The 27,821-nt window shown below is 42.1% G+C and overlaps 1 protein-coding gene and 1 pseudogene across 4 annotated transcripts in view; both read left to right on the top strand.

Annotated features, from left to right (window-relative positions):
* LOC146651637 (partitioning defective 3 homolog B-like) overlaps positions 1 to 27,821 on the top strand; it is a 235,087-nt gene that overhangs the window by 34,278 nt on the left and 172,988 nt on the right. For all 4 annotated transcript variants that reach the window (XM_085383729.1, XM_085383728.1, XM_085383730.1 and 1 more), the window contains exons 3-4: positions 15,019 to 15,172; positions 25,561 to 25,655. In XM_085383729.1, coding sequence (XP_085239855.1) covers positions 15,019 to 15,172; positions 25,561 to 25,655 — 249 coding nt within the window. The remainder of the gene's footprint in view (positions 1 to 15,018; positions 15,173 to 25,560; positions 25,656 to 27,821) is intronic.
* Positions 18,113 to 24,374, top strand: LOC146651639 (uncharacterized; annotated as a pseudogene).

Here is a 27,821-nt window from a genome sequence, read left to right as displayed (position 1 = left end):
TAAAAAAAGATGGTACAAATTGATGTGGTGTTTACTACTTTCTATCAGTCAAAAGTAGTAAATCCTCCAGAGAAAAATAATGTACATATATGACCAACATTGTTAGAATTACAGCTAATCAGCGTATCATTGTTTTTGTCTCTGCCGGCTGTCAGAGATGATTATTTTGACAATATGTGATGATTTGATATTCATTCGATTGTTTGCTGTTGTTGTTCAGCATCATCAACGACACCCAGAAAAAATTACCAAAAACAATCCATGTAAAACATTTTGTGATAGTTTGATTGTCACAACTGGACCAATAGGGACGCTCTTTCATTCTGCTTTAGGGTGGGTCAAATAACCTTTATGTCATTCATGTGAAATGTTGACTGGAACTGATGAAAGCAATGACAGACATATGAAGGACCACACCATCAGTCCTACATTATATAGTACGATATAGCAACCCTCCAGCAAAACACGTCAAAGGGGTTTTTAACAAGTTTAACAAAGTTAAAGTCGTTTGTGTTTGAAATGTACAAAATAAAAGAATACGAGCAGTCTGTCAGTTTGTATATGTTTGAAGAAAGCATCATTAACATAAATCATTACATCTCATTTTCCACTTTGAGATGTATGGAAGCCCGTTTCCGCCACAAAAAAAAAAAAAAAAAAGGATCCATAACTCAAAATTTCGAGTTATTTTCTCGAAATTTCGAGTTACTTTCACGAAATTTCGATTTATTAACTCAAAATTTTGAGAAAAGTAACTCGAAATTTCGAGTTAGCGCTGCCAATCAGTAATCTACGTGAATGACGTAGATTACTGATTGGCAGCGAATCAGTAATTCGTCAGGAATGAATTTCCTCGTTACCCGGAAGCTGAAGCCCTCAGCTATAAATGCTACAGCTAAGCTACCAGTATTACATCCAGTCGTGAATGCACAGATTGCTGAGTGTTTTCAGCCTGGCTTCACAAATGATGAAATCCCTGTGTTATTAGCTGAATCACATGGTGTTACTATCAGCAAACGTACTCGCGAAAGTGCCAATTTGTTGGGATCCGTTTTTGAGTGCGCGTTCCTCTGCGCCATATGCTTCCGGGTAACAAGAAAGCGACCTCATTCACGTATATTTTTGATTGGCAGAGCTAACTCGAAATTTTGAGAAAAGTAACTCGAAATTTCGAGTTAGCGCTGCCAATCAGTAATCTACGTGAATGACGTAGATTACTGATTGGCAGCGAATCAGTAATTCGTCAGGAATGAATTTCCTCGTTACCCGGAAGCTGAAGCCCTCAGCTATAAATGCTACAGCTAAGCTACCAGTATTACATCCAGTCGTGAATGCACAGATTGCTGAGTGTTTTCAGCCTGGCTTCACAAATGATGAAATCCCTGTGTTATTAGCTGAATCACATGGTGTTACTATCAGCAAACGTACTCGCGAAAGTGCCAATTTGTTGGGATCCGTTTTTGAGTGCGCGTTCCTCTGCGCCATATGCTTCCGGGTAACAAGAAAGCGACCTCATTCACGTATATTTTTGATTGGCAGAGCTAACTCGAAATTTTGAGAAAAGTAACTCGAAATTTCGAGTTAGCGCTGCCAATCAGTAATCTACGTGAATGACGTAGATTACTGATTGGCAGCGAATCAGTAATTCGTCAGGAATGAATTTCCTCGTTACCCGGAAGCTGAAGCCCTCAGCTATAAATGCTACAGCTAAGCTACCAGTATTACATCCAGTCGTGAATGCACAGATTGCTGAGTGTTTTCAGCCTGGCTTCACAAATGATGAAATCCCTGTGTTATTAGCTGAATCACATGGTGTTACTATCAGCAAACGTACTCGCGAAAGTGCCAATTTGTTGGGATCCGTTTTTGAGTGTGCGTTCCTCTGCGCCATATGCTTCCGGGTAACAAGAAAGCGACCTCATTCACGTATATTTTTGATTGGCAGAGCTAACTCGAAATTTTGAGAAAAGTAACTCGAAATTTTGAGAAAAGTAACTCGAAATTTCGAGTTATTTTCTCGAAATTTCGAGTTATTTTCTCGAAATTTCGACTTATTAACTCGAAATTTTGACTTATTAACTCGAAATTTTGACTTATTAACTCGAAATTTCGAGTTATGGATACTAGCTTTTTTGTTTTTATTTAGTGGCAGAAATGGGCTTCCATAGGGATGGCTAAAATGTGTACAAGCAGGTTTAGATCTACTCTGTAATTCTTGTGTGTTTTTTCTGTGTGTATCTGCATCAATATACGTGCGCACGGCACAGATCACGGTTCAGGGCTGTCAGCTTCCAGTGATTACCTCTTAGAGTTTTGACCTACAAATCCCTTAGAGAACAACCACCAAAACACTGTGTGTGTGTGTGTGTGTGTGTGTGTGTGTGTGCGCGTGTGTGTGCGTGTGTGCGTGCGTGTGCAAAAATGTGATGCACACACATGTGTGTGTAGCCTAATCACTCACATCTCACACATCCAGCAAATCCTACTTCAAAAGCCTCTCATACATTCATTGTATGTGGAGATCCGACTGAATGAGATAAGATGCTGGGGGAGGAGAGGATGAAGGAAAGACAGCTGGATAAATGAGCCGTCAGAGGCTGAAGGTGCTGTGAACTAAACCTTGGCATTGATTTAAAGATTGACAACTTTTTAAGGCTGTATGCACAGCGCTTCAGCTTTGACATCATTACACATTTTCTTCAACAAGACCATAGCTCCATGTGCAAACCAAGGTCTATAAAAAAGGTGTTCTGGATAGAAAATACCAAAGTCCTTTGTTTTGTATTGAGATTCTTTGGGAGTCAGCTTTTTTTCCCCTTTTTGATCTTTCTGCATATAAGAATAAAGACCCTGATGTTAATTTATCTCATCTAAAAACACAAAAACTGCAGAAAAATGCTGGTTAAATTTAACTTTGTGTGTAGCCTGCTGTGGAGAGAAAGGAGCGGGGCTCTGTTGTGGTTTTTCCTCATTTTTGGTCATATACATTTTAGGCCTTCCACAAACGAGTACTTTGATAGTCGACTAGTCACCGATTATTTTTGCGATTGATCAACTAGTCAGATCATGCATCCATTGGACGTAAAACGTACAGCTTATTGCACCAGCAGCATCTGCTCTTGTATAACTATCATTAGCTTACAGCTTGAAGTGTGTAAGGTATTTGCTAACTAAAAATAAAGACAAGATAATAGTTTATCCATCCGGCCGGGTCGCGGGGGCAACAGCCTAAGCAGAGAAGCCCAGACCTTCCTCTCGCCAGCCACCTCCTCTAGCTTAAACACCTCAGCTGGCTCCTTTCAATGTGGAGGAGCAACGGCTCTACTCTGAGCCCCTCACGGACGGCTGAACTTCTCACCCTATCTCTAAGGGAGAGGCCGGCCACCCTTCGGATGAAGCTCATTTCCGCCGCTTGTATCCATGATCTCGTTCTTTCGGTCACAACCCACAGCTCGTGGCCATAGGTGAGGGTAGAGATGTAGATCGACCGGTAAATTGAGAGCTTCGCTTTTATACTCAGCTCGCTCTTCACCACAACGGAACGATCTGTCTGTCGATCTCCGGCTCCCTTCTCCTATCACTCGCGAACAATACCCCGACATACTTAAACTCCTCCACTTGGGGCAGGAACTCATCCCCGACCCGGAGTTTATTAAACTTTTAATAAAATTTGCAGATTGTCTCAGTGGAGTTTAATAAACTGAGCCGTCTCCTCCTTGCTATCTAAAATATAACAGGAAACTGAAGTATATTCTCCAGCATCTCACACTTCTGATAATCAGCTGTCTGCTTGACGTTTATTCAGCTGTGTAAAAACTATAACTTTAATCTCATCCAAACCGATTTACTCAGGAACAAATAAAACACTAAAAAAAGCCAAACAATAACAGTTTTAAGTTATCTAAGTGACTTATATATCATGCTTAACCTGAGTAGCGAAAGTCCACGGGGAGTTTGAAAACGATTTGCCGGGAGTCCGCAGTTCTCGCCGGCTCTAGTGAGCCTTGGCCCCGGCTAGCTATCGAGCTAGTGGGTAACAGACGTCTCCGAAAACGTCAGCGCACTTTTGCAAAAATGTGATGTCTTGATAAACCGAGCAGATATTTGAAGTTTACACAGCTACATTCTCGCCTGAAAATATGTTAAAGGTTTATTTTGTCACCCAGAAAGAATAATAAGAGTAATATAGCTGGCGCCATTGTTGGAAACTGGAATTAGCTGAGCCGTGCTATGATTCTGGGATCGGCTGGGCCACAAAGGATACACCCAACCCATCCTTCAAATCTGGGGAAAAGTAGGACGCATTTGTCGGCTGAATTTGCAGAAGTCTTTGAATTTGGAAAGCCTTCGTCACGTCGCTGTAACGTAATCGGCCTTCAAATGCGGCCTCCAAAGGATGCGGCCTGAATTTGGACACAGCTACGATACCGGAGTTGCTTCTTCTTCTTCTGGGTTTAACAGCAGCTGGCAACTTTGTACATGCAGTACCGCCATCTTCTGTTTCAGTCCGTTATTACACTCTTAAATCCTACTACTTATTCCTGCGTCTTTCAGGATCTTACAAGGCTTTAAACGACGCGTCGACTATTAAATTTGTCGTTGACAATTTTGATAGACAACGTAATCGTGACTAGTGGACTGTGCCAAACATGCTGGTGTAGCATCATCCAGTACAGCCACAGTGGTACTGGTACATTCACAAACTGGATGGAATAATGAAGGAGGAGGACTATGTCCAATTTCCTCATCTTCACTTCAAATCAACAGCTAGATGCTGACTGTGTGTTTCAGCAGGACAATGATCCCAAACCTGGATAAAAACTGGTTTTGGAATGGATTAAGCTTCTGGAATGGCCCTACTGAAGATCTGTAGATTATACTGAAAAGTCCATGCTGGGGAAACCCGCCTAGTTAAATAAATTCTGTTTCAGCCACTGGCGAGAAGAGTGGTCAAACTTCCATCCAGAATTATGCCAGGAACGTGTTGATGCCTACCAAGAATCTGGTCAAGGTGCAACCAAATATTAGTGGGGTACTTTTGGTCCCATGTGGATTAAACAAAATCCAAAATAAATTCTTAATTTGTGCACTCAGTTCTTGTTTTTTAAATCATTAATAATGCATGCTGTATAATTCTTCCACTCTGGAAAATGAACAGTTCAAAGAAATCATTAAAAACCCTAATTGGCCATCGACCATTCAAGCCGATGATGAGTGCATATAAACTTCTGACCACAACTGTGTATACTTGTCTAAAGATTAATGATATTAAACATAGCCAGAGTTCCAAATAATGAGATCAGGAAATGGGCGAGTAGTCCATGTGATCCACAAGCTCAGGCTCTAAAGTGCTGGCTTCAGACAATGCACGTTTGGCTCTGCACACTGTATCATTTAGAGCTAATATCCGTAATAAGGTCATCACAGGCACACAGCTCTGGCTGTGAAGACAGAAACCCCTCCCAGCCTCCTGTTCAGACCTTTTCTTTACAAGGGGAGGGCAGACAGAAGAAAGCTGGTTTGAAAGGAAGGTGATGGGAACTAAAATAGCTGGTTTCAGACTCTGGGTGAATTGTTGTTCCAGCATAAGAATAATTAGAGTGTCTCTTAAATTGTAAATCATACTAAGCTACTGTAGTGGAGTACCAGGTACTGGTTGGTTGGTGCAGGACCAGCTTGAAAACACTTGTCCAGAATATTCGAATCGGCGCGATCATTATCAGTTAATAACACAGATTTGATGATTTCCCTCATTTTCATTCAGCAGGTGCCTAAGCAGTTATCACTGGTTACAGGCTCTTCTGGCTTATGAGTGCTGTTTTTTAGACAGCTACTGGTAGATCACTGAGAATATGGCCAGTACAGAATGTGTCCATCTGTGCCAGTGTGTCTCCATAATGCTGTTCCATATGGCCAATGGTGGTCTACACACAGCCTCGGGGAGATGGTGGTAGATGGTTTACACACACACACACACACACACACACACACACACACACACACACACACACACACACACACACACACACACACACACACACACAGATATTCTTTTTCATGCACAAACATAAATGCATATATGTGGGGATACAAACAGTCATGCACGCAAATATGAATGCAGAGGCGTACACACACCATCTGTAGGACAGAAGTTTTCATTATATTTTGGCGTTGTGACAGACACTGAAGTTCAAAAAGTCACCGAACAGTTGCGCTGCTTTACTCGCGACAGTTTCAATTTTTCTGCTTTCTCTGTTGTTAGATAACTCTGTATGTCAGCTATAATATGTTTCCGTGTGCGTTGTTGTCTGGCTGTCTAACAGTTGGAACTGTGTGTCTGTGGACCCTCTTTGTCTTTGTGTCTGAGTTCTTTCTTCGCAGTATTTCTGCCTCCCATTCATCTTTTCCTTCCTGTCTGTTTTGTCTGGATTTCTCATGCTCTGCTGAGAGGCAAGGTGACTGGAGATCAATAGAGGAAGAGAACTCACATGCGCACGAAACTACACAAATACACACCTACACACCGCTGAAACTGCTGAGCAGTGGAATTTCATTCATCTATATTCTCCGTACAGACACAACCCCATCCTAATTATCGATTAGCACATCAACGGATCGATTGTAGCAGAGAGGTCATACTCAGTTTGTCCGTCTGTGTGTGCGTATAAATATTTTTGTCCCTGTCCTTTGGCATTTATGCGTAAGGTTAGCATTTGCATCCTTTGGGAGCGAATGTTTTCTCATCCGTGTTCTGTTGTTAATGTTTGACTCATTTTAAAGCATGCAAGAGAATAAAAAACGCACGGTAGGGGACAAAAGCGAACCCTTAGGAATAAAACAGTCAGATTAAACAGAGTATCGAGACTGAGAGAGCGAGCGCGGGTGTATCAGATTCATGTGTTAATCGATAAGCTCTTTGTTGCTGTGTGGGGATATCCAATAGAGCAGAGTGCTGGAACATGATGATTTACATCAGCCGATTTGTAAGGAGCCACTATAACTCAGAACATCACAGCGGATCTTACAACTGTTAAAACATTTAATATTCTCAAAATAAGACCTTAAAAGTATCGACTGGTTGTCAGATGTCTCGCATGTTTTTTCCTGACCTTTTATGTGATCAAATAAATACAGTAACATCATAAATAACTGTCAGATGTGTAAAATGCTTTGTATATGGGTCTAATGTTACAGTGGAGGTTTTTTTTTTTTAGTGTGAGTTGGATGTTCCTCCAGTACACTGGTTTGTTGCTCCGGCGTGAAACAGGAAATAAATCAGCATCGCACACCTTTACTTACATTCTTGAGCCTCAACCAAAACACAAACACAGAAAAGCTAAACCTACATGTCACGTGACATAGAACAGCCATAACTTACTCCTCCAGGTACACATTTGGGCAGAAATGTAGCTCTGTGGTTAAAACACTCGAGAAACAGTGTGGTGAGCTTCAAACACAACAATGAAATCCACGCTTGGCTATTCCCTTCTGCTTTACATCAAAGTGAAGTCAGGTTTTTGGATTATTTGATTGGTGAAGTGTCCACGTACCCCAGGTGGAGCAGTTCGGGGGTCTCGTTCGCGAGCTGTGGATAAAAGCGGCAGAAACGAGTGTCCTTCGATGAGTGGACACCTGAGTTCTTGAATGCGATGACTCGACTACGAGACGATGTAGGGTTTTTAAAATTGGTACCATAGGTGCATCTAGCAGGAGGCTGAGTGTTGGCACTGTCAGCCTACTGTGAACATAGAAAAGAGTCACATAGAGTCAAAAATGACACATTAGTAAAAATACCATTATAAGCAGGTCAGTAAGTCATAATTGGCATTTCTAGTTTTTTCCCAAACTTTGGTTTCTAATTCTGATGAGATTAAAAGACAAGCACACACTTAAATCTACGGTAAACTCAAGAGAACCATGTCAGAGGGGAGAGCGGCTCAGCCGAAGAAAGAAGCCGTGGAAAAACAGTGTAAAATGAAAGGAGGCAGGGAGGAGAGAAATGGGAAGCAAAGGAGGGAAGGCAAAGTGATGCCAGAGGGGGAAATGGGGCTGAGCAGGAATATCTGCTGATGAAAGAAGAAAGGCCAACTTGTAGCCTCGAACAGAAGAGCTGACCTGCCTCAGGGTTCATTCAAATTCTCTTTGTAATCTGCAAAATTTATGCACGAATATTTTTATGGTCAGTACATAGAAACTCGCTCCACTTTAAAAGTATTATTTCTCCTGAGTGTTGTTCCTCAAGCTTAGCTTTAATCTGCTGCTCGAGTGACCGTAGCTGCCCACAGCAGCAAACCAGATGTTTGTGGTTGGTGCATCACAATTATGTCACATGTTTTTAAACTTTGGCACTACACCTAAATAACTTAAAGAGCAGGGAGTGAAATAACAGATAAAACAGGATCGCAAGCTTGTAAAGTTGTCTGGTAGTTTTAAAATGTGATGAAGTGTTTGTGTTTTCCTCTGCTTCTGGGTCATGTCTTTACTTATCTCTTTTTTGTCGAAGTAGTAGACTCATAAATGACACAAAAGCAGACTGTGAGGGTCAGGCGTGTGTGTGTGTGTGTGTGTGTGTGTGTGTGTGTGTGTGTGTGTGTGTGTGTGTGTGTGTGTGTGTGTGCGTGCGTGCGTGTGCGTGCGTGTGTGTGGGGCTTGGAGGGTGCAGTTTTGTTTGAGCGTGACTAGGTGGTGCTGTCAGTCTATCCTCTGTCAGTGTGTGTGTGCTTGTTTGTGTGTCTTTCTTCTGTGGTGTCAGAATAAAAGCTCTGTGAATTTTGGGCCTGGCACACTTATTTATTATCCTCAATTCACCGTTTTATTTGGTTCATCTGAGTTTATTATTCACATTTTTAAGAAAGGCATCATGAAAAGCAGTAAATTAGCATATTTGCAAAAAGAAAAATGGAAAATTGTTATTTGTCGATCTTGTTTTTCCTTAATCTTCGTTTCTATGTGTATCGCACCCAAAGCCATCTCCAAAACCAGCCTATAAAACAATCAGTAAAACAACATCCATAAACTATTCATGAAATACTCACAGTTGTGGTCATGTATGACTCTTCTGATGCAGCTGTGATGGAGTGGTCATTGCTACGGATATTGCTGACTGGATAAGATGCCAAAGTACGCACACAGACACACAAATACACACTTCATCATCATGGATTTTTTATGGTAAGTGGTTGTGAGTGGAAATCAAAGGTCAGTGGTGTGCGGATAGCTTAAGCGTGTTTAAAGATTGTTTTGTTTGGGTGTGAAAGTGAGAGTCCACATACTGTTTGCGAGCCGTGGATGTACTCGTGCATTTTTCCTGATTGAGGCGTTTTATCGATCCACACCAAACCAATCAATCGGGCTTTAATCGAGCCGATTAAAAAGCATATCATGCGGAAAAAGATGGTAATGGAGGTGTGTGTGTGTGTGTGTGTGCATGTGCACCGACGCCAGTTCTGGACTGCTATTAATTTACCCATATCAGTTTCATTCACTTCATAACAGAGGCGGCTCTGCACTCACTCACATTAGGAAGTGCTGAGCAGTGTAAACATGGTGCATCATGTAAAACACTGAAGTGAAGTTACTTTATTAGTAAAAGTGATTCACATGTTTAGATTTTATTTAGTCAGTGATTACTGTTGTTTGCTAAACTGGTAATAATAACAGAGGGTCGTTCACTTGTAAACTGTGAAAGTATTAATTAAAAATAAAAGGCCTAAAATTACACGTCTTTTATTATGAAAAGACTTGGTGCCAAAAATTAGATGTTCAGTATGTAGATCAGAATGAATCATGGAAACATGCAAAGGCTTACGATTAAATGTGACGTGTAAGTCTTGTCACCTGCCTCTAAAAAGGAACAAAGTATAAGAAAGTATTTTTGAATTAAGACTCACAGACAATTAAAAGACATTTCTACATGATGCTGTCAGCAACACGATCAAAGTAAAATGTGTGTTTGACAGAAGAAGAAAGAAATAAACAAAATTTTACTGCCATTGTCTTCTTTGAGTTTTAGATGTTGAAGGTTAAATATTATATATATAATTACACGATTGAGATGAAGAGTCGCAGAGAGAAAAATTACAGTTCGTGGTAATAAAATGAGTCAAATTTTGACCCAAGTTGTTCAATATTTTTCAGATGTGTGACAGGGAATCAGTTTTCAAATTTCCTCTAAATAAAATGTGTGTGCTCGGCGGGTGACGGGTGAGCAGGGCTGGGATTGGCAGCGTGTAACTTTTCATTTTGCTTACACGTCATTGCATTTGACACAGTGACTCTCTGACAGTCTCCAGTTGCAGGTTTGCTTTTTGCTCTCTGACATCTTGAAGGTTTTTACAGTACCACACATCTGTCAGTCTGCCTCGTTATTATCTTTATAAGTCTCTCTCGTCTCCGTCTCTCACGTTCTCTGTGCCCATTTGTCTTTTTCGGTGCTTTCGCTCGGTGCGGTCTCACCTTTCCGTCTCTCTCATCCCGCTCTTCCTCCCATGCTCAGGCTGTGGTGTCATTTTGTTTGGCAGGTCTTTGAGTTCCCTGTTGAACAGAACAGAAGCAGAGTCCTCCCATATCTGCTCCGCTTGCCTTTCTTTTCTTCCCCCCTCAGCTTTTTAAGAGACTTGGCAAGGCTCTGTTGAATTTGTCTACACATTTTTCTTCCAGTCATCCTTTCAGATGTTCTTTTTTTAACGATCTCTGCCACAGCTCTGTGCGTGTTTTCATCTGGAAGCTATTAGTCTTGTTCTTAAGCAGTTTTCTGGTGAGGAATGTGAGCTCTTTTTGTTACGTTGTGCCAACACAGACATGGCTGGAAGTATTATCTTTTTAACTGTCTGTCAGTTTGTCCCGTCCTCTTAAACATGTTGGAGGGATTTCTCTTACTCGACACTAATATTGATTCTTACATCCAGAAAGTTAAATGTTCTTCTGATGGTACATTTCTTTGATATGTGTCAAGCAGGTACTTTGTATCCATATTGTAGAAGTTCAGAATGAAAAGAAAAACTGGAACAGGGTCCAAAATAAAAGTAACATCCCTTTCATCACATTTAGTGGGGTTTTTTCATCTTCCAGTTGATTGGTACCCTAAACCAGCGGTCTCAAACCCCCGGGCCACGGCCTCGTACCGGTCCGTGAGTCGTTTGGCACCGGGCCGCGAGAGTGGAGGCTCGGGTGTGAAATTTTTGGTTTTCAGGGTTTTTATTGTTAACTCGGTTTCCCTGGGTCTTTTCCGTTTTGTAGTCGTGCGTCTTATTTTGAAAGAAATGTTTATGTGTTACCATAGCGACCTGAGAGCATTAAGGGGCAGAGAGGAGGATGTTACTCTCAGTGTTGTTGGTGCATTTCTGGAGGACGCTGCTAATAAAGTTACACAATTACACAGTGAATTCACGTTTATTATAATGTTTACAAAATCCCACCGTTTTTGTCTTGGTCGTATCGTTTTATTTTGTTGTATTTATCCGCGACACCTTAAAGGCCGGTCCATGAAATATTGTCTGACATTAAACCGGTCCGTGGAGCACAAAAGGTTGGGGAGGTTGGCGTGAGTAATGGGTTGAACAATTATATTCTCTTCCACTAGAGGGCAGTGCAACTACCTGCTCTAATTAAATGGGTTGCCAGCTGCTAGTAAACAGAAGAAGACGAAGCAGAAATTACACAATAGTCACGCTGTGAGACGATACAGCGCGTAATAGCAATAGATAAATATTTGAAAAGAAAAAGTAGTCAGTCTGGTCCTGGAGAAAACTCTGACCCAGGTGAAGGCCCAGCGTGAGTAGTGGTCAGAATAAACCAAAAGGGGTATACTGGGGACAAACCGAGCCAATTCTACTATGTCTGGTTTGGGGAAAAATATCAATATGCTTTTTGTCACATTTTTGGTTGGTGGTGTGCCGTGTGATTTTTCTAATGTGAAATATGTGCCGTGGCACCAAAAGGTTGGGAATGACCTGGGGAAAAGGATTACAATGTCAACAGAAATATGGCAAAAAACGAAGATTTGTTATGAGAGGAAAAATTGAGTAAGACAAAGAGAGAAATCTGTGTTAGACAGATGGAAGTGGGGAATGTGACAGAACATGAATGTGTGAAAGACGGAGAGGCCTGGATTGTGCTGAATAGCTGGTGAGATTTGCTGGGAAGATGGCAAGAAAGGTGCGATATTGTGTAACTTGATACTATTTGGCTCTTCCAGGAGAAAAAGCAAAAGTATGTACAGATATGGGAAAAAGAAAGTACACCCTCTTTAAATGATAGGAAATAAAATTATTTAAAATGATTTAATTATGATGAACTAAAAATCCGACAGGTTATAATTTGTTTAACAAAAACGAAGCCAAAGTGTAGAACCATGCGCTAATAATGAAATGCGCTGGATTAACTGATCATCAATAAGTCATGCCGCCTCTATAAAAGCAGGCGTTTTGGCCGTTTGCTGATTGGGAGCAATGATCCAGGTGATGAGAGCCAGTTGTTGCTGCTCATCAACCCAGGGATGTCTATTTCCAAACTGTCTGAATTTAATTGGTCTGCAGTAAGAATGCGGATTCACAACATTGAAGACAGAGGCCGGTCTTCCCAGGAGTGAACGTCCCAGCAAATTCAGCCCGAGGTCAGACTGTGAAAAGCTCGGAAAACCTACAGAAAACAAAACGACTATCTCAGCTGTATTCAAGTTCATGACAGTCCAAACAGACTGGGAGAGAAAATCTCTTCTCTCTAAAGAGAACATGACAAGACCTGATCTGAGCAAACCGCAAGACTTCTGGAGCAAGAAGTTGACCAAAGGGGAGACGTTTGATCAGGATTTGCACAACACATCACTTTGCACCACAGGACCTGAACCCGTCTGTATACTAAAGTATTGTAGAGCTAAACATGAAGCTGTCTGACAGCTAAAGCTTGGGAATAATTGGGCAATGCAGCAGGACAATGATCCCAGGAGCAGTTGTGAATCTGCACATCTATGGCTGAAAAAGAAAAGAATGAAGTTAGTGTAATGACCCAGTCAAAGTCCAGACCTCAACCCATTGAAATGCTGTGGTGGGTCTGTGTTACTAAGCAGAGTGGGCCAAATTTCCACCACAGTAATGTCACAGACTGATAAAGTCATACAGGAAATGAGTGCTTCCAGTTACTTCTGCTAAAAATGGTTCCACAAACTGTTTAGTTCCCAGGTGTATGTAGTTTTTCACTTGCTGCTTCTGCATCTTGACTTAGTATTTGTTAAAACAGTTATTCATCTCAAGTCGTATTTACTGCATTTAGTAAAGACGCATTAAAGGCTGAATCATTTCTTATTACGCCCCCATCTGTGTTTTTATTGTTGTAGCTTCAGGTTGAGCAGCAGACGTAGAAGTGTAAAGATACACTTCTAGGTCTTCTACGATTGAGTTGACAGCAAGTTGTTACATTAACCTCCTAAGACCCGAACTCTTCCACGGCAGCATTTTTGATTTCTCTTTGATATTTGGGCTGATTGGGACCCAATGAATGTAAAAACAAAGAATGACCAGATATTTTTTTTTACCTGATTTTTGTTTCTTAGGAAAAATAAGAGCCACATATGAGGATATTTGTTTAAAATTTCGATAGAACAGTAGCAGTATAATGTACTCGTAAGTGGATATCAGGCCCTTGTAGAGCAAAATTGAGTATTTTGGTCTAAATAACCCAAAATGTGATGTCCACATATGTGGACGCCAGGTCCTAGGAGGTTAAATAATAGCATCCCAACAAATGTTAACACCGACCTCTCCACAAACAGTGAGCCCAGGGAGAACACTGAGGTGTCTTTGAATTACTGTGAGACTAAAAACAGGTGGATACTCAGGCAGGTCCTTAAGTCCTGTCACACTAAGCCTCTTCTACAGAAAGCTGACAATTTGTCACTAGCTGACAGTCCAGGCTCCAGTTGCGTAGGTGACACCTCTAATGTATTTACCAACCACTTACATGTCAGTCTGCAGTGTCATTCACTCCTATTAGTCCTTATTTTACTTGTTGCTAGTCTCTTCCTGTGTGCCTGTTGTATATGAGAAAGTTATAATAATGAGGTTCTGGAGTGTTGTATTAATTACAATTGTGAATTGCTGCCAGCTAATGCAGCGTCCCAATCATAAAGGGTGAAAGGTGGGGTCTGCTAGCAACACACAGTGGAAAGGGCTGTACACAGTGATGTTATGATTGTGGAATTACAGTAACTTTTAGTAAAACTTTACATCAAAATATATCGCCAAAGAACCCAGATATACAGAAATACACTGGTAGATTATTGTTCCACTGATCCCAGTCCATGAAAAAAGATTGCACTGAGGGAACATAGTAGCATCTGCCTGAGTAAGAGACAGCAAACAAATCCTAGTTGTTGTTGTGTCCACTGTCACATGAAGCCTCTGGCTTTGCTGGCAAAGTCTCCTTTCTTTACTCTTAGCCACTATGGACACGATGCACATAAACACACACATGCACACAGGGCTATTCAGACTGTGAGTGGAGGCCCCTAGAACACAGTGTGGACGAGCTCTGTGCAACGTTAGGCTAAACACAGACTCGGTGCAGTGCTCAATAGACAGGGATCCCACTATATAACCCAGCTAGAGTTAGCACAGTGCGCACACATGCACAGAGGACATTAATGGAGTCAGTGGTTAATCAGTAGGACACGCTCTGTCACAGGCATGCTGGGCTCGTTGGATGTCCTCTATAGCGTGCTCATCCACAAGGTAACACATGTTGAGTGCTTGTGCATGCAGTAAACCAAACAGAGCTTCTATTGTTTGTGGTTTATTTAAAGAAGCCAGCAGGCTGTTTATGGATTAATGGTGAAGTATGGGCACTGTTGATATCCATATGTTGGTTGTTATCTCTTAAACCTGCTTTGTTTTCTACAATAGGTAGTAAAAAACTTGTGATATTATGTCCTAAAGCTTTACTCTGCTGCAGTTATTGTTTAAATGTGAAAATACCAAAAGCAGAAAAACCTAACCTGCTGCATTTTGTGTGTTTTCCTGTAAGCTGATGGCGGTTTATGAGGAACATGAAGCCCAGCAGAGGAGCACGGCTAACACAAGCCTGGCCCAGAGTCCTGACCACTACCAGTCTGAGCTCTCGGTTTTCCAGCCAATCACGGGAGGAGAGATTGAAGTCAATTCCTCAGCACTCAAGTCCAGTGAGTAATATTTGTGTTTCCGTCTAAAGCAGAAATGTGTTCTGAGCAAACAGGCCAGTGTGTCGGTGCTCACATCAGCCATAATGGACTAAACTAAGCAGGGAACCACCTGCGTGTGAAAGACTGCAGCTGCTAATATAACTCCTGATCTACACACTGATTCCTCTTCACAGCTATATTAATGCACTTAAGGAGCAATTAATGTGGACTAAGTTGGCAATTATATTTAAGCATGAGGCAGCTTACACTGACAAGTGGGTAGTGGGTACTATTGCAATCACTGTTTGAAAAGAGCGTAACCCATGTTTTTGTAGCTCATCTTCACAGCATGAGTGAGTCTATTTATAAAAACATGTCCAGCTGTCTTTGTGAGAACCCGTTTGAGTTTTAGACCATTACAGCAACTGCATTTTTTCATTTTTCAAACTCCTTTGAGTTCAGATTTTGTTTCAGGGTTTAGGTAACAACTAGGTCAGGGTTAAATTGAGGCTTTGACTCTTATTTGTGATGGATAAATGTAGGAGTTTGAAGTTCCCACAAACATACGGACACGGAGTGGAGCAGGCCGGCAACTTCCAAACAGCCTCACCTGCACCTACCGCTGCCCCCACCAGCACAGCCACCGAGTTTGAAGTAGTGGTTTTGATATAGGCAAAGAAAAGCTACACAGATTATCTCAGATTATCCAGAATATGTGAAATGAAGACATTGTTTGACCCCCACAGCAGATTGTCTGCGAACCCCAGCTTACACCAATAAAACTTAGTGAAGCTTTCTAATTGTCACTGAAGAAGCCAAAGGTGTCCTGAGCTCTCCGTGACCAAAATCAGTCAATATCTTCTTTCATTTAAATAAGAGACCTGAGCTGTTCACATTCTGGGAACCAGGAAAAACTAACTGCATGACTGCTTAGCTAGCTAGCTAATGGTGTGCTGTAAAAAAGACTGGTGTGAGTAACTCAGAGAACAGCTCCAGTGCTGCTGCGCTCTTGTATGGATTTAAAAAAAGTAAGAATCCTGATCATAAGTCACATGAAATATTAGTTTTACAGTCAAATTTTAAATCCAGTAAAACTTACTGGATAATAACCACATGCTGTCATTAAAGAGTCGCAAATTTTGGGAGTAATGTTTGACAAGTCAATTGTTTTGGGATTTGCGTTACATGATCTTAGAGCGAATATTAACCCTTTAAAGCTGGTCGGAGCAGACACGCTCCGTTTTGCGTAACTATTTTTAAACCCCTGTAGAACTGCAACCACGTGAGCTAGTGCAATATTTTTTTTTGCATATGAAACTGGAGGAGTTGTACTTACATCTGATGCCATCAGCTTGTCCTCGGTCACGGTTTCCTTCCACATATAGCTTTGCAAAAACTGCATAAAAAGCACTTGCAGCAACAAAAACATAATATTCCAGAAACAGTTTGCCGATCCGATCAGCTGTTTGTAACACTTCCTACGTCCATCAGCGCGAACTATCGCATGTCCTCCATGTCCTGCCCGAAACCGGAAGTGACGTCAATTTGCGGAAATGTAGTTTTTTACCATCAGGGCCTCATGAGCCTATACTTGTGTTTTTAAAATTTATGTTTGACTTCATGACTTTCTGTGTCGTTTCTGGGATGCTTAGGACTCATATTGCACTGCTGGAAATAGTTTATTTTGATGCATATGCTGTTTTTTTGCAAATTTGCATTATAATATTTATTTTCATTTTTCCTGCAGTGTATAAAAATTGGTGTATTTCAAAAATAAAACTATGAAGACACTTAGTTTAAATTTCCTGTGGTGGAAACTATTTTGTGCAACTTTTGTATTTACAGTTTTGAGGGATAAGCCTCTTAAATTTCTCTAACTAGAAATATATGGTAAAAAAACAAAAACGATTTTACATTTTTTTGTAGTTTATTGCACTTTTTTGTCATTTATGTAATTTCTAGGCACTTAATGCAGACATATTATTAAAATTTGGGCTATAATGGTTGTATTGATTTATATCAACTTGAAATGCTCCCAAAAATTGCACTACAGCATGTAAAAATATAATATAAGCTCTGGTGGACTTGGTTCTATGGTAGGTCTTAAAGGGTTAAAATGTAATACTTCTGTTTATTATTTGTGTATTTAAACAGTTTATCTTCAATTTATTACAAAGTACTTCATAAAGTGTCTACAAAGATATTTATTTAAGGTGTAATTTCTGGTGAGTGAGGCAGACTTTTTCATGGTGTCACAAAACCCAAAGCAAATGTGAGGAACCATTTCGCCCTGACAGACTGTGAGAGGTCAGTGTATTCTCAGTGTTGTTCAATATTTCATTTCAAAGGATTCTCCTGACAGGAACAAAAAGTCCTTCAGGAAGCTCGTTGCCTTTTAGCTGCAGCCTGCAGGTCAGTGCATAAACAGGTGAGTGAAAAGAAACAAGTTTCATCCTCCACCAAATTACAAAGGAACTCATGCAGTCGATGGTTTGAAGAAAGAATCTGTAATTTTAAAATATAAAACGTGTTTATGAGGTTCAGAGTCCTGTTCTGAACACGAGGAATGAATTCCAGCAAAGACAAAGAACAGGACCTGATAGTCAGGACAGATGAAAAAAATAAAAACATGATGGTGGCAGTGACGGAGCTGAGATAGAGACACAGGAAGAGCAGTGTAGAAACTGATGTCTGTCTGGTCAGTGTTACCTGCCCGACCTGTCTGCACGACTCTCTCTTTGCATCACTTTCCTCCTTCCTGTGTCTTTCTCGCCTTGTCTCACTGTCTCTGTCTTATTTCAAGTCCTCGTTCTTGTTTAGGAGCAGTACTGTACATGTGAGTATAAAGCTGTCACAGTCTCTTTGATTCTGCTTTGAAACAATGAAACTGTGCACCTTATGGACAGTGTCTGCTAACTTTTAGCCAAAGCAAATGTTAACATTTCTAAATGTTTTAGCAAAATGTCTCTAAAACAGTGTGACAGTGAGATATTTCTGCATTCATTGACCTCATTCTTCTCTCTGCAGCTTAAAGGACACGTCATAAACACATTGTTTTGTTTGGTAGCAGGTCATCGCACTTCTTTAGACTGAATTTCACACAATCGTTGCCACTAGTTTTATTTCGAACAGTAATACAAGAATTGACATTTCGGCTTGTAGGATATGACCTTCCTTACTCGTAAAGCAGGACTTCACTGTATGATCCAGACAGTGTTAAGACAGGAAGTTTAGTCTGTTTCAGTATGGTCGCCTGTCAGCAGAGATTAGCTGTAATGTGTGACTGTCACGGGAGATTAGAGGTAACAGAGCTCTGCAGACTATCACTGTCAGCGGGAGAAGGTCAGACTTAGGCCTCTATCACCGTCTGAGCTTTGGGCTCTGAGTTAAGTCACTTGTCTCTCTCTTACACGTTTCCTCGTGTTCTGGTTTTACTTTCCTGGATTTTTCTTTTCTTTTTTTGGTCTCACTTAGTAATTGACACATTTCATTCTGTGAAACGAGGGACTCAGGAATATCGAGGCTGATGAGCCCACACTGCTTAAAATCAGGAATCAAAGTGCTAAAATTCCTCAACTAGGATACATAATCAGCATTAGAATGGATCAGGAAAGGTTTCCCATAAGAGTCAAAAACCACTGATTGTAGTGTTTTCTGTAAGTGGCACACTTACCTTGATTCCAAGCTTTTTCCTGCATATCAAAAATTTGACACGTACTAAAGAGGTTTTAGCTTCCAAACCAAAGGTAAATCACTGGGACTTTAGTGAGGATATCTTTAAATCAAATAGTCAAAAATAACATGAAAATACCCAAACCTTTATAAACTCTAAACTCTGCGTGGACCAAAGATGCTCGAGTGTGTGCTCACCTCCCCGAGGCTCATTTTAAACCAGGAAAAAACCAGGATGGAATAACTCCTATTATCGACCTAATTCTACATACATGATATAATCACTGTCTGCTGTTGGTACAGTGAGTATAATTTTCTTATCTCACCCTTTATACACAAACATGCTAATAATGTATGTGTAACTGTCCTGGAAGTCTTTTAAACCAGTAACATCCATCCAGCCGTCATCCATTCAGCCGTCATCCATCCATCCATCCATTCAGCCGTCCGTCATCCATCTGTCCATCCTCCATCCATCCATTCAGCCGTCATCATCCATCCATCCATCCATTCAGCCGTCATCATCCATCCATCCATCCATTCAGCCGTCATCCATCCATCCATCCATCCATCCATCCGTCCGTTCAGCCGTTCGTCTGTCTGTCCGTCCGTCCATTCGTCCGTCCGTCCATCCGTCCGTCCGTCCATCTATTCAGCCGTCATCCATCCATCCATCCATCCATCCATCCATCCATCCATCCATCCATTCAGCCGTCATCATCCATCCATCCATCTATTCAGCCGTCATCCATCCATCCATTCAGCCGTCATCATCCATCCATCCATCTATTCAGCCGTCATCCATCCATCCATCCATCCATCCATCCATCCATCCATCCATTCAGCCGTCATCCATCCATTCAGCTGTCATCCATCCATCCATCCGTCCATCATCCATTTGTCCATCCATCGATCCATCCGTTCATCCATTCGTCTGTCTGTCTGTCCATCCATTCAGCCGTCATCCATCCATCCATCCATTCAGCTGTCATCCATCCATTCAGCTGTCATCCATCCATTCAGCTGTCATCCATCCGTCCATCATCCATTTGTCCATCCATCGATCCATCCGTTCATCCATTCGTCTGTCTGTCTGTCCATCCATTCAGCCGTCATCCATCCATCCATCCATCCATCCATCCATCCATTCAGCCGTCATCCATCCATTCAGCCGTCATCCATCCATTCAGCTGTCATCCATCCATCCATCCGTCATCCATCCATCCATCCATCCATCCATTCAGCCGTCATCCATCCATCCATCCATCCATTCAGCCGTCATCCATCCATTCAGCTGTCATCCATCCATTCAGCTGTCATCCTTCCATCCATCCATTCAGCCGTCCGTCATCCATCTGTCCATCCTCCATCCATCCATTCAGCCGTCATCATCCATCCATCCATCCATCCATTCAGCCGTCATCATCCATCCATCCATCCATTCAGCCGTCATCCATCCATCCATCCATCATCCATTTGTCCATCCATCCATCCATCCATCCGTTCATCCGTTCGTCTGTCTGTCCGTCCGTCCATTCGTCCGTCCATCCGTCCATCCATCCATCCATTCAGCCGCCATCCATCCATTCAGCCGTCATCCATCCATCCATCCATCCATCCGTCCGTCCGTTCAGCCGTTCGTCTGTCTGTCCGTCCGTCCATTCGTCCGTCCGTCCGTCCGTCCGTCCGTCCGTCCGTCCGTCCATCTATTCAGCCGTCATCCATCCATCCATCCATCCATCCATTCAGCCGTCATCATCCATCCATCCATCTATTCAGCCGTCATCCATCCATCCATCCATCCATCCATCCATCCATCCATTCAGCCGTCATCCATCCATTCAGCTGTCATCCATCCATCCATCCATCCATCATCCATTTGTCCATCCATCGATCCATCCGTTCATCCATTCGTCTGTCTGTCTGTCCATCCATTCAGCCGTCATCCATCCATCCATCCATTCAGCTGTCATCCATCCATTCAGCTGTCATCCATCCGTCCATCATCCATTTGTCCATCCATCGATCCATCCATTCATCCATTCGTCTGTCTGTCTGTCCATCCATTCAGCCGTCATCCATCCATCCATCCATCCATCCATCCATTCAGCCGTCATCCATCCATTCAGCCGTCATCCATCCATCCATCCATCCATCCATTCAGCTGTCATCCATCCATCCATCCATCCATCCATCCATTCAGCCGTCATCCATCCATTCAGCCGTCATCCATCCATTCAGCTGTCATCCTTCCATCCATCCATTCAGCCGTCCGTCATCCATCTGTCCATCCTCCATCCATCCATTCAGCCGTCATCATCCATCCATCCATCCATTCAGCCGTCATCATCCATCCATCCATCCATTCAGCCGTCATCATCCATCCATCCATCCATTCAGCCGTCATCCATCCATCCGTCCATCATCCATTTGTCCATCCATCGATCCATCCGTTCATCCATTCGTCTATCTGTCTGTCCATCCATCCGTCCATCCATTCAGCCGTCATCCATCCATCCATCCATCCATCCATCCATCCATCCATCCATTCAGCCATCATCCATCCATTCAGCCGTCATCATCCAGCCGTCATCCATCCATTCAGCCGTCATCATCCATCCATCCATCCATCCATCCATCATCCATTTGTCCATCCATCCATCCGTCCGTTCGTCTGTCTGTCCGTCCGTCCATTCGTCCGTCCATCCCTCTGTCCGTCCATCCATCTATTCAGCCGTCATCCATCCATCCATCCATCCGTCGTTCATCCATTCGTCCGTCCATCCGTCCATCCATCTATTCAGCTGTCATCCATCCATCCATCCATCCATCCATTCAGCCGTCATCCATCCATCCATCCATCCATCCATTCAGCCGTCATCCATCCATCCATCCATCCATTCAGCCGTCATCCATCCATCCATCCATCCGTCATCCATCCATCCATCCATCCGTCATCCATCCATCCATCCATCCATCCATTCAGCCGTCATCCATCCATCCAGCCGTCATCCATCCATCCATTCAGCCGTCATCCATCCATCCAGCCGTCATCCATCCATCCATCCATCCAGCCGTCATCCGTCCATCCATCCAGCTGTCATCCGTCCATCCGTCCGTCATCCGTCCATCCGTCCATCATCCATTTTATCCATCCATTCAGCCGTCATCCATCCGTCCGTCCGTCATCCGTCCGTCCGTCATCCATCCGTCCGTCCGTCATCCATCCGTCCGTCCGTCATCCATCCATCCATCCGTCCATCCGTCCATCATCCATTTTATCCATCCATTCAGCCGTCATCCATCCATTCGTCCGTCCGTCCATCCGTCCGTCCGTCCATCCGTCCATCCACCCTCTTACTCCTATCTAATAACTAACAACATTTAACCTCCTAAGACCTGAACTCTTTCGTGGCATGCATCTTTAATTTCTCTTTGCCTGATGAATGTAAAAACAAAGAATTATCTTTTTACCTGATTTTGCTCTACAAGGGTCTGATATCCACATATGAGGGAGTTTGTTTTAAATTCCGATAGAACAGTGGCAGTATGATGTCCTCGTAAGTGGATATCAGGCCCTTGTAGAGCAAAATTTAGTATTGTGGTCTAGACAATCCAAAATGTGATGTCCACATATGTGGACGCCAGGCCCTAGGAGGTTAAGCACGTTGATTATATTTAGATGAGAAACATTCAGTGTAAGATCCACTCTCATAATCATGCTGTCATCATTACACACCAGAGTTTGTCAGGAAGTGGACGTTAGTGACGATGACTAGAAAATCTAGAATTCTCTTTAAATTAGAATATCTTTTGGAATATGCCACATATCTTATTTTAACCAATTTTATTGTTTTATTTTTCAGTATTTACAGTATAGTCGTATTTTGTTTTTATATATATTTATATATTTTCTTTTCTTTCTGTTTCTCTGCCCTCATTTTCACCACTTCTGTCCTCCATCCATTATCCCTCTTTCATTGCTTCCTTTGAGGAGATGAATTCATTGAAGCTTTGATGTAATCCATATCCCCCACCCCGTCTTAAGAGCACCAAGGGTCCATTTTGTGATGATCAATAAATGACCCTACAAATACCATTTGGCATGTTTTCTGAGTAGTGCGACCATATAGAGTTCCCTCCACCCTCACCACCACCTTACTATAGTATTCCCTATTGAACTGTAGACACTATCATGACAGTGTTCTTAATGTATGCATGGATTGATGGTCCCCATGAGTGGGAGGGGTAGAGTTAAGGTCTGGGAGTATACCACACATGTCATAGTAATGCCACTGCTAATAAATCTCAGTAATTGGCTTTAGTTTTGCAGTTCTTTCTTCCAATTTCACGTTTTCTCCGTTCTGCACAAAGCAAAGGACGCTGTGTTTCATTTATCCGTTTCTGTTAAGTGATTATTTTATGTGAAGGGGTGATGAGATGCACAGACGAAAACACTATCATATATCAGCTTCTTGCACAAACAAATGTGCAGATCAACCATCTATGCATGAGCATCAGCGTATACATTAACGTGTCGCACATTAGAGCTCTGTGATGTTCTGGTTGCAGATACATCACACATTCAGTGTCGCCACGTCCTTCCTCACCGGGGGAGCGTGGCGGTTCAATCCCTACAAACTTTGCTTTATGTTAACAAAAGTAGATTTACAAATGTGCTTGTCCTGGAGAGGGTGAGAAAATTGTGTTTTATACATTTCCCACTCCATCATAGCACATGACCACTGGTCTTCTTTGCTCCCATTGGTTGTTGCATCAAAGTTGAGGGTCGTTAAACCCAATGCCAGCTCTTATATTTAATTGGATAGTATTCACAAATTTGCTAAATATGGCTCGTGTTTCACAGAGTACATCCCACTTAAGTAAATATTCACTCACCTGTTCGACGACTTGTTAATGCAATTACCTTATGAGCCTCTGTGCAAACCAAGCTTTAGAATGGGAGAAGAAAAGGGATTTAAGTGGCTTTGACCTAGCATAGCTGTTAGGTTGGTCTCAGTGTTTCATGCACTGCTGATCTGCTGGGGTCTTTCTGCACAGCCATCTTTAGTGTCTTCACGGTTTGAGCTGATAGGAACAGAACAGTAGCTCAATTAACCACTTTTTAGAACCAAGGTATGCAGAAGAGCATTTCTAAAAGTACAACATCTTAAACCAGGGGTGGGCAACTCCAGGTCTCGAGGGCCGGTGTCCCTGCAGGTTTTAGATGTGTCCTTGAACAAACACAGCTGATTTAAATGAATAAATTAGCTCCTCAACATGTCCTGAAGTTCTCCAGAGGCCTGGTAACGAACTAATCATGTGATTCAGGGGTGTTGACCCAAGGTGAGATCTTAAACCTGCAGGACACCAGCCCTCGAGGCCTGGAATTGCCCACCCCTGTCTTAAACCTTTAAGCAGATGGGCTACTGCACCAGAAGACCACACCGGGCGCCACACCTGCCAGCTACGAGCAGGAACTGAGGCTGCTATTCGCACGGCCTCACCAAAACTAGATTCTAGAAGATTTCAGAAACTGTTCTGGGTCTAATGAGACTCCATTTCTTAATATTTTGATGGTAAGGTCAGAATTTGGTGTAAATGACATCAAGCTGTTCAGGGTGGTGGTGTAACGGTGTGGGTCTGTGGCACTCTTTAGGACCCATAATGCTAATTAAGCGTCATTTAAATTCCACACATGTCCATCTCTTTATGATCACAGTGGACCTTACTGTCATGGCTGCTTCCAGAAGGATAACACACCATGCCACAAAGCTCAAATCATCTCTAGCTGGGCTCTGTCATGAGTTCACTGTACTCTAATGGTCTCCAGTCACCAGATCTCAATCCAATAGAGCACCTTAGGGATGCGGCGTAACGGCTGTTTCCCGCCACAGCTGCGTGATGCTGTCATATCAATATGGACCAAAATCTCTGAGGGTTTTCCAGCACCTTGTTGAATCCATACCATGAAGGAAGCATCCACCTGCTCCTAGCAGGGTGAACTTTTAAAGTTGTCCAGTGAGTGTCAATTTATGGCTATTTAAACAAACCTATTTGTAAATCTACAAAGTTGGACTTTACACACTAAACAATCCCAATCTAAAACCACAGACTTGTAAAATGTTTCTTATATTACAGTGTAGCTGCTGTAGCTGTACATTTAAAATTAACACATTAAATCTCAGGAAAACGTCCCAGCTGTGACCAGAACGTAACATTTATGTGTGTTTCCGTGTGCGTTTCTGTTTTTCTGTGATAAACCTCTCGCCTGTCTGGCTCTGGAGCCAGGCGCTGTCTGTTATTTTGGACTGACAGACAGAGAAGCTACCAGAGGAGCAGAGTCAATGTGGCTTCAGACCAACTGTTGTGTGGTTAGTTGGTGGTTAGATTCATGCTATGTGCTTTTTTCTGAACACAGCTTATGCAAAGATAGAAATGAGGGAAAAGTTGTTGATTTACGGGCTGCTGAACATCTTCAAACATTTTGAGTAATTAATTAGTGTGCACACTGAAGCTGCATAAACGAACACACATTTCTGCACTCGTGTATGTATAACCATGACTTTGGGCGGCAGATCTTCTCACTTTCAAACTCGTCTTGATTTTGCATCATGTTGCAGATAACACGTATATGTTTCTGTTAGTGTACGCTCATCAGCTTACAATTAATGTTTAAGTATCTGCGCATTAAGTCTGTGGCTGACTGGATGCTGTCCTCTGTATGCTTATTATAGACACACCCCTGCTGGTGCGAAGCAGCAGTGATTCTGCCCTCAGCCCCCAACCAGCAGAGTCTGAGCCCTCCTTCAAGGAAGACAACACTTTGATGGTAAGACCCTAAGGCCACTGGAGGAAAAAAAGAGAGAACAGCACACAGAAACACACTTAAAGACCTAAAACTAAAATATAAAAATACTGTAATACTTACATTTCAAGGATTTTTCTGGTATGTATTAAAACAATACGTATATGTTCATATATATATGCATAGGAGTAGGTCTTGGCTGGTCTACCTGTGAATCAGCAGAATGGCCCTGAGCCACACCTGTGGTGTACGAGGCTAAACGATCAGTGCTTGGTCGGTGCAATAATGCTCTCCAAAGTTTTCCTCAAGCTTCAGCAGTTCAAGTTAAGTGTGGTTAGTCCAGATGTTCCTCTATTATGGAAATACACATAATGGCTGAGTATACATTTACTGTTGTTAGCTGGATATTTACGGTCTTCTTCTTCCTAATTCCTCAACAGCTCGAAAAGAACTGTGATATATTGTGTTAAATAGGCACCGGCTAACTCCTGTATGACACGGCATATTTATTAAAGTCGAACTGATTGGTATCATTAGGTTTTTCCAAAGTTATACTATCTTTTTAAAATGTGTTTGAATAGCTTTTGTAAGTTATTGATTTACTCTAATGTCTCATCATGGGCACTGTGAGCTTCCTTCTAATGCTGTTGTAAAAGGGAGAAACGATGAGATATTTATGCCCTTGTGGCTTTTGTTGTAGCAGCAGTCCAGGGACAAATGCTAATTTTACCCCACTGCTCATAAAGCTCATAAAGAGTATAGCATTCAACGTTTATACGAGCATGCAAACGTCTAATGTTGATGCTGCTGGGGATAAGGAAAGGATAAGGAAAATTCATAATTTCTTTTCTAGTTGGAAGCATAAATGAAAGTAGTGGGAATACTTTACAGCTGGCCTGGTCTGCTGTTATTATTATAAATGTCTGGCCTTTTAATGTATGTAGGAAAGCATTATATACACTGTGCATATACACAATGATGTGAATGTAAATGCAACATCATTGCACGCACAATCCTGTCATTTAAAGTGTTTTGTTTGATGTGCGCTGCTCGTGTTTGTCATGTTTAACACACGGTTACACATTTATAATGGCAAGCTCAGGTGTCCTGTGGGTGAATCAGTGTTGTGTGTGTGTGTGTGTGTGTGTGTGTGTGTGTGTGTGTGTGTGTGTGTGTGTGTGAGGCACATGTGATTAAGGTTTGGGCTGAATGGAGCGTTTAGTGTCATCATGTCTTTTCTCTGCAGACACACTTTGTCACTTCAGGCTCCGTTAACAAAGATGGATGAATACAGTTTTTCTTCCCTCTCTTTTCATTTTTTGTCTCTCTCTCTTCAAAGGTCATAGGGCAAACTCTTTTTCTTTTTTTTTTTTTTTATCCTTTCCTCTCATGTTCCCGGTATTTTCCACCTTCTACACACTTTTTTTTTTTTTTTTAAACATTTTTAACATTTTGACCCAGTTTGTGTCAGAATGACTAATTTGGAGTCACAGTTAACCCAAAGTAAACACAAAAGGAGCTGCTGTAGGAATACTAACCGTTTGTTGTCTGTCATGTTTGGGTTCTTCTCTGAAGCTGTTTGCACTTTTTAGTCTCGTGATCTTCTTAAAAACAGTCAGTCTGTCCATGCTGCATTTCTTCAGTTTCCTTTCTTTGTCCTATCTGAATACTCAGACCCAAAAATATAGGATGCACAAGTGCAGCGATGACCTGATACATCTGCTTACATGTAGCGCGATAAACCCAACATCCATCTAATGGAGAACAGCTAATTTCACTAGCTTGAATTCAAATTGAACGTTGATCGAGCTCTGCCATCTTTAATCTATAACCTTCATTATCATGTTACACTGTTTATTCCAAGAGCATTGGGTAGATTATTTAAAACATATATTACACATTACTTACTCGTTTTAAAACCTAAAGAATTACTGTACTTTGTCTGCAACTCCCCATTTACTTTCTAAGTTGTGCCTTAGCGTTGCAGCCAACAACCAGTCAAACAGGCTTCGCTTTTGCAGACACGTCAGCGTCTATCAAGCACATGATCAGGACTGCAGCAGTCTGTTGGCAACCAAGGCAATCACGAGGAGGCTTTTGGTGCAGCAGCAGCAGAAACCTCTTTGCCACCATCTTAACACTGACGACTGCCAGCAGCCTTCAGCTAAACAATTCAGGAATACATATTTT

This window comes from Rhamphochromis longiceps, linkage group LG16, assembly GCF_057381845.1.
Source record: "Rhamphochromis longiceps isolate RC_006_pf linkage group LG16, R_longiceps_female_GT1.1, whole genome shotgun sequence".
NCBI classification, from domain to species: domain Eukaryota; kingdom Metazoa; phylum Chordata; class Actinopteri; order Cichliformes; family Cichlidae; genus Rhamphochromis; species Rhamphochromis longiceps.
The sequence above is the reverse complement of the archived record's forward strand: the minus strand, read 5'-3'. Positions and strand labels throughout refer to the sequence as shown.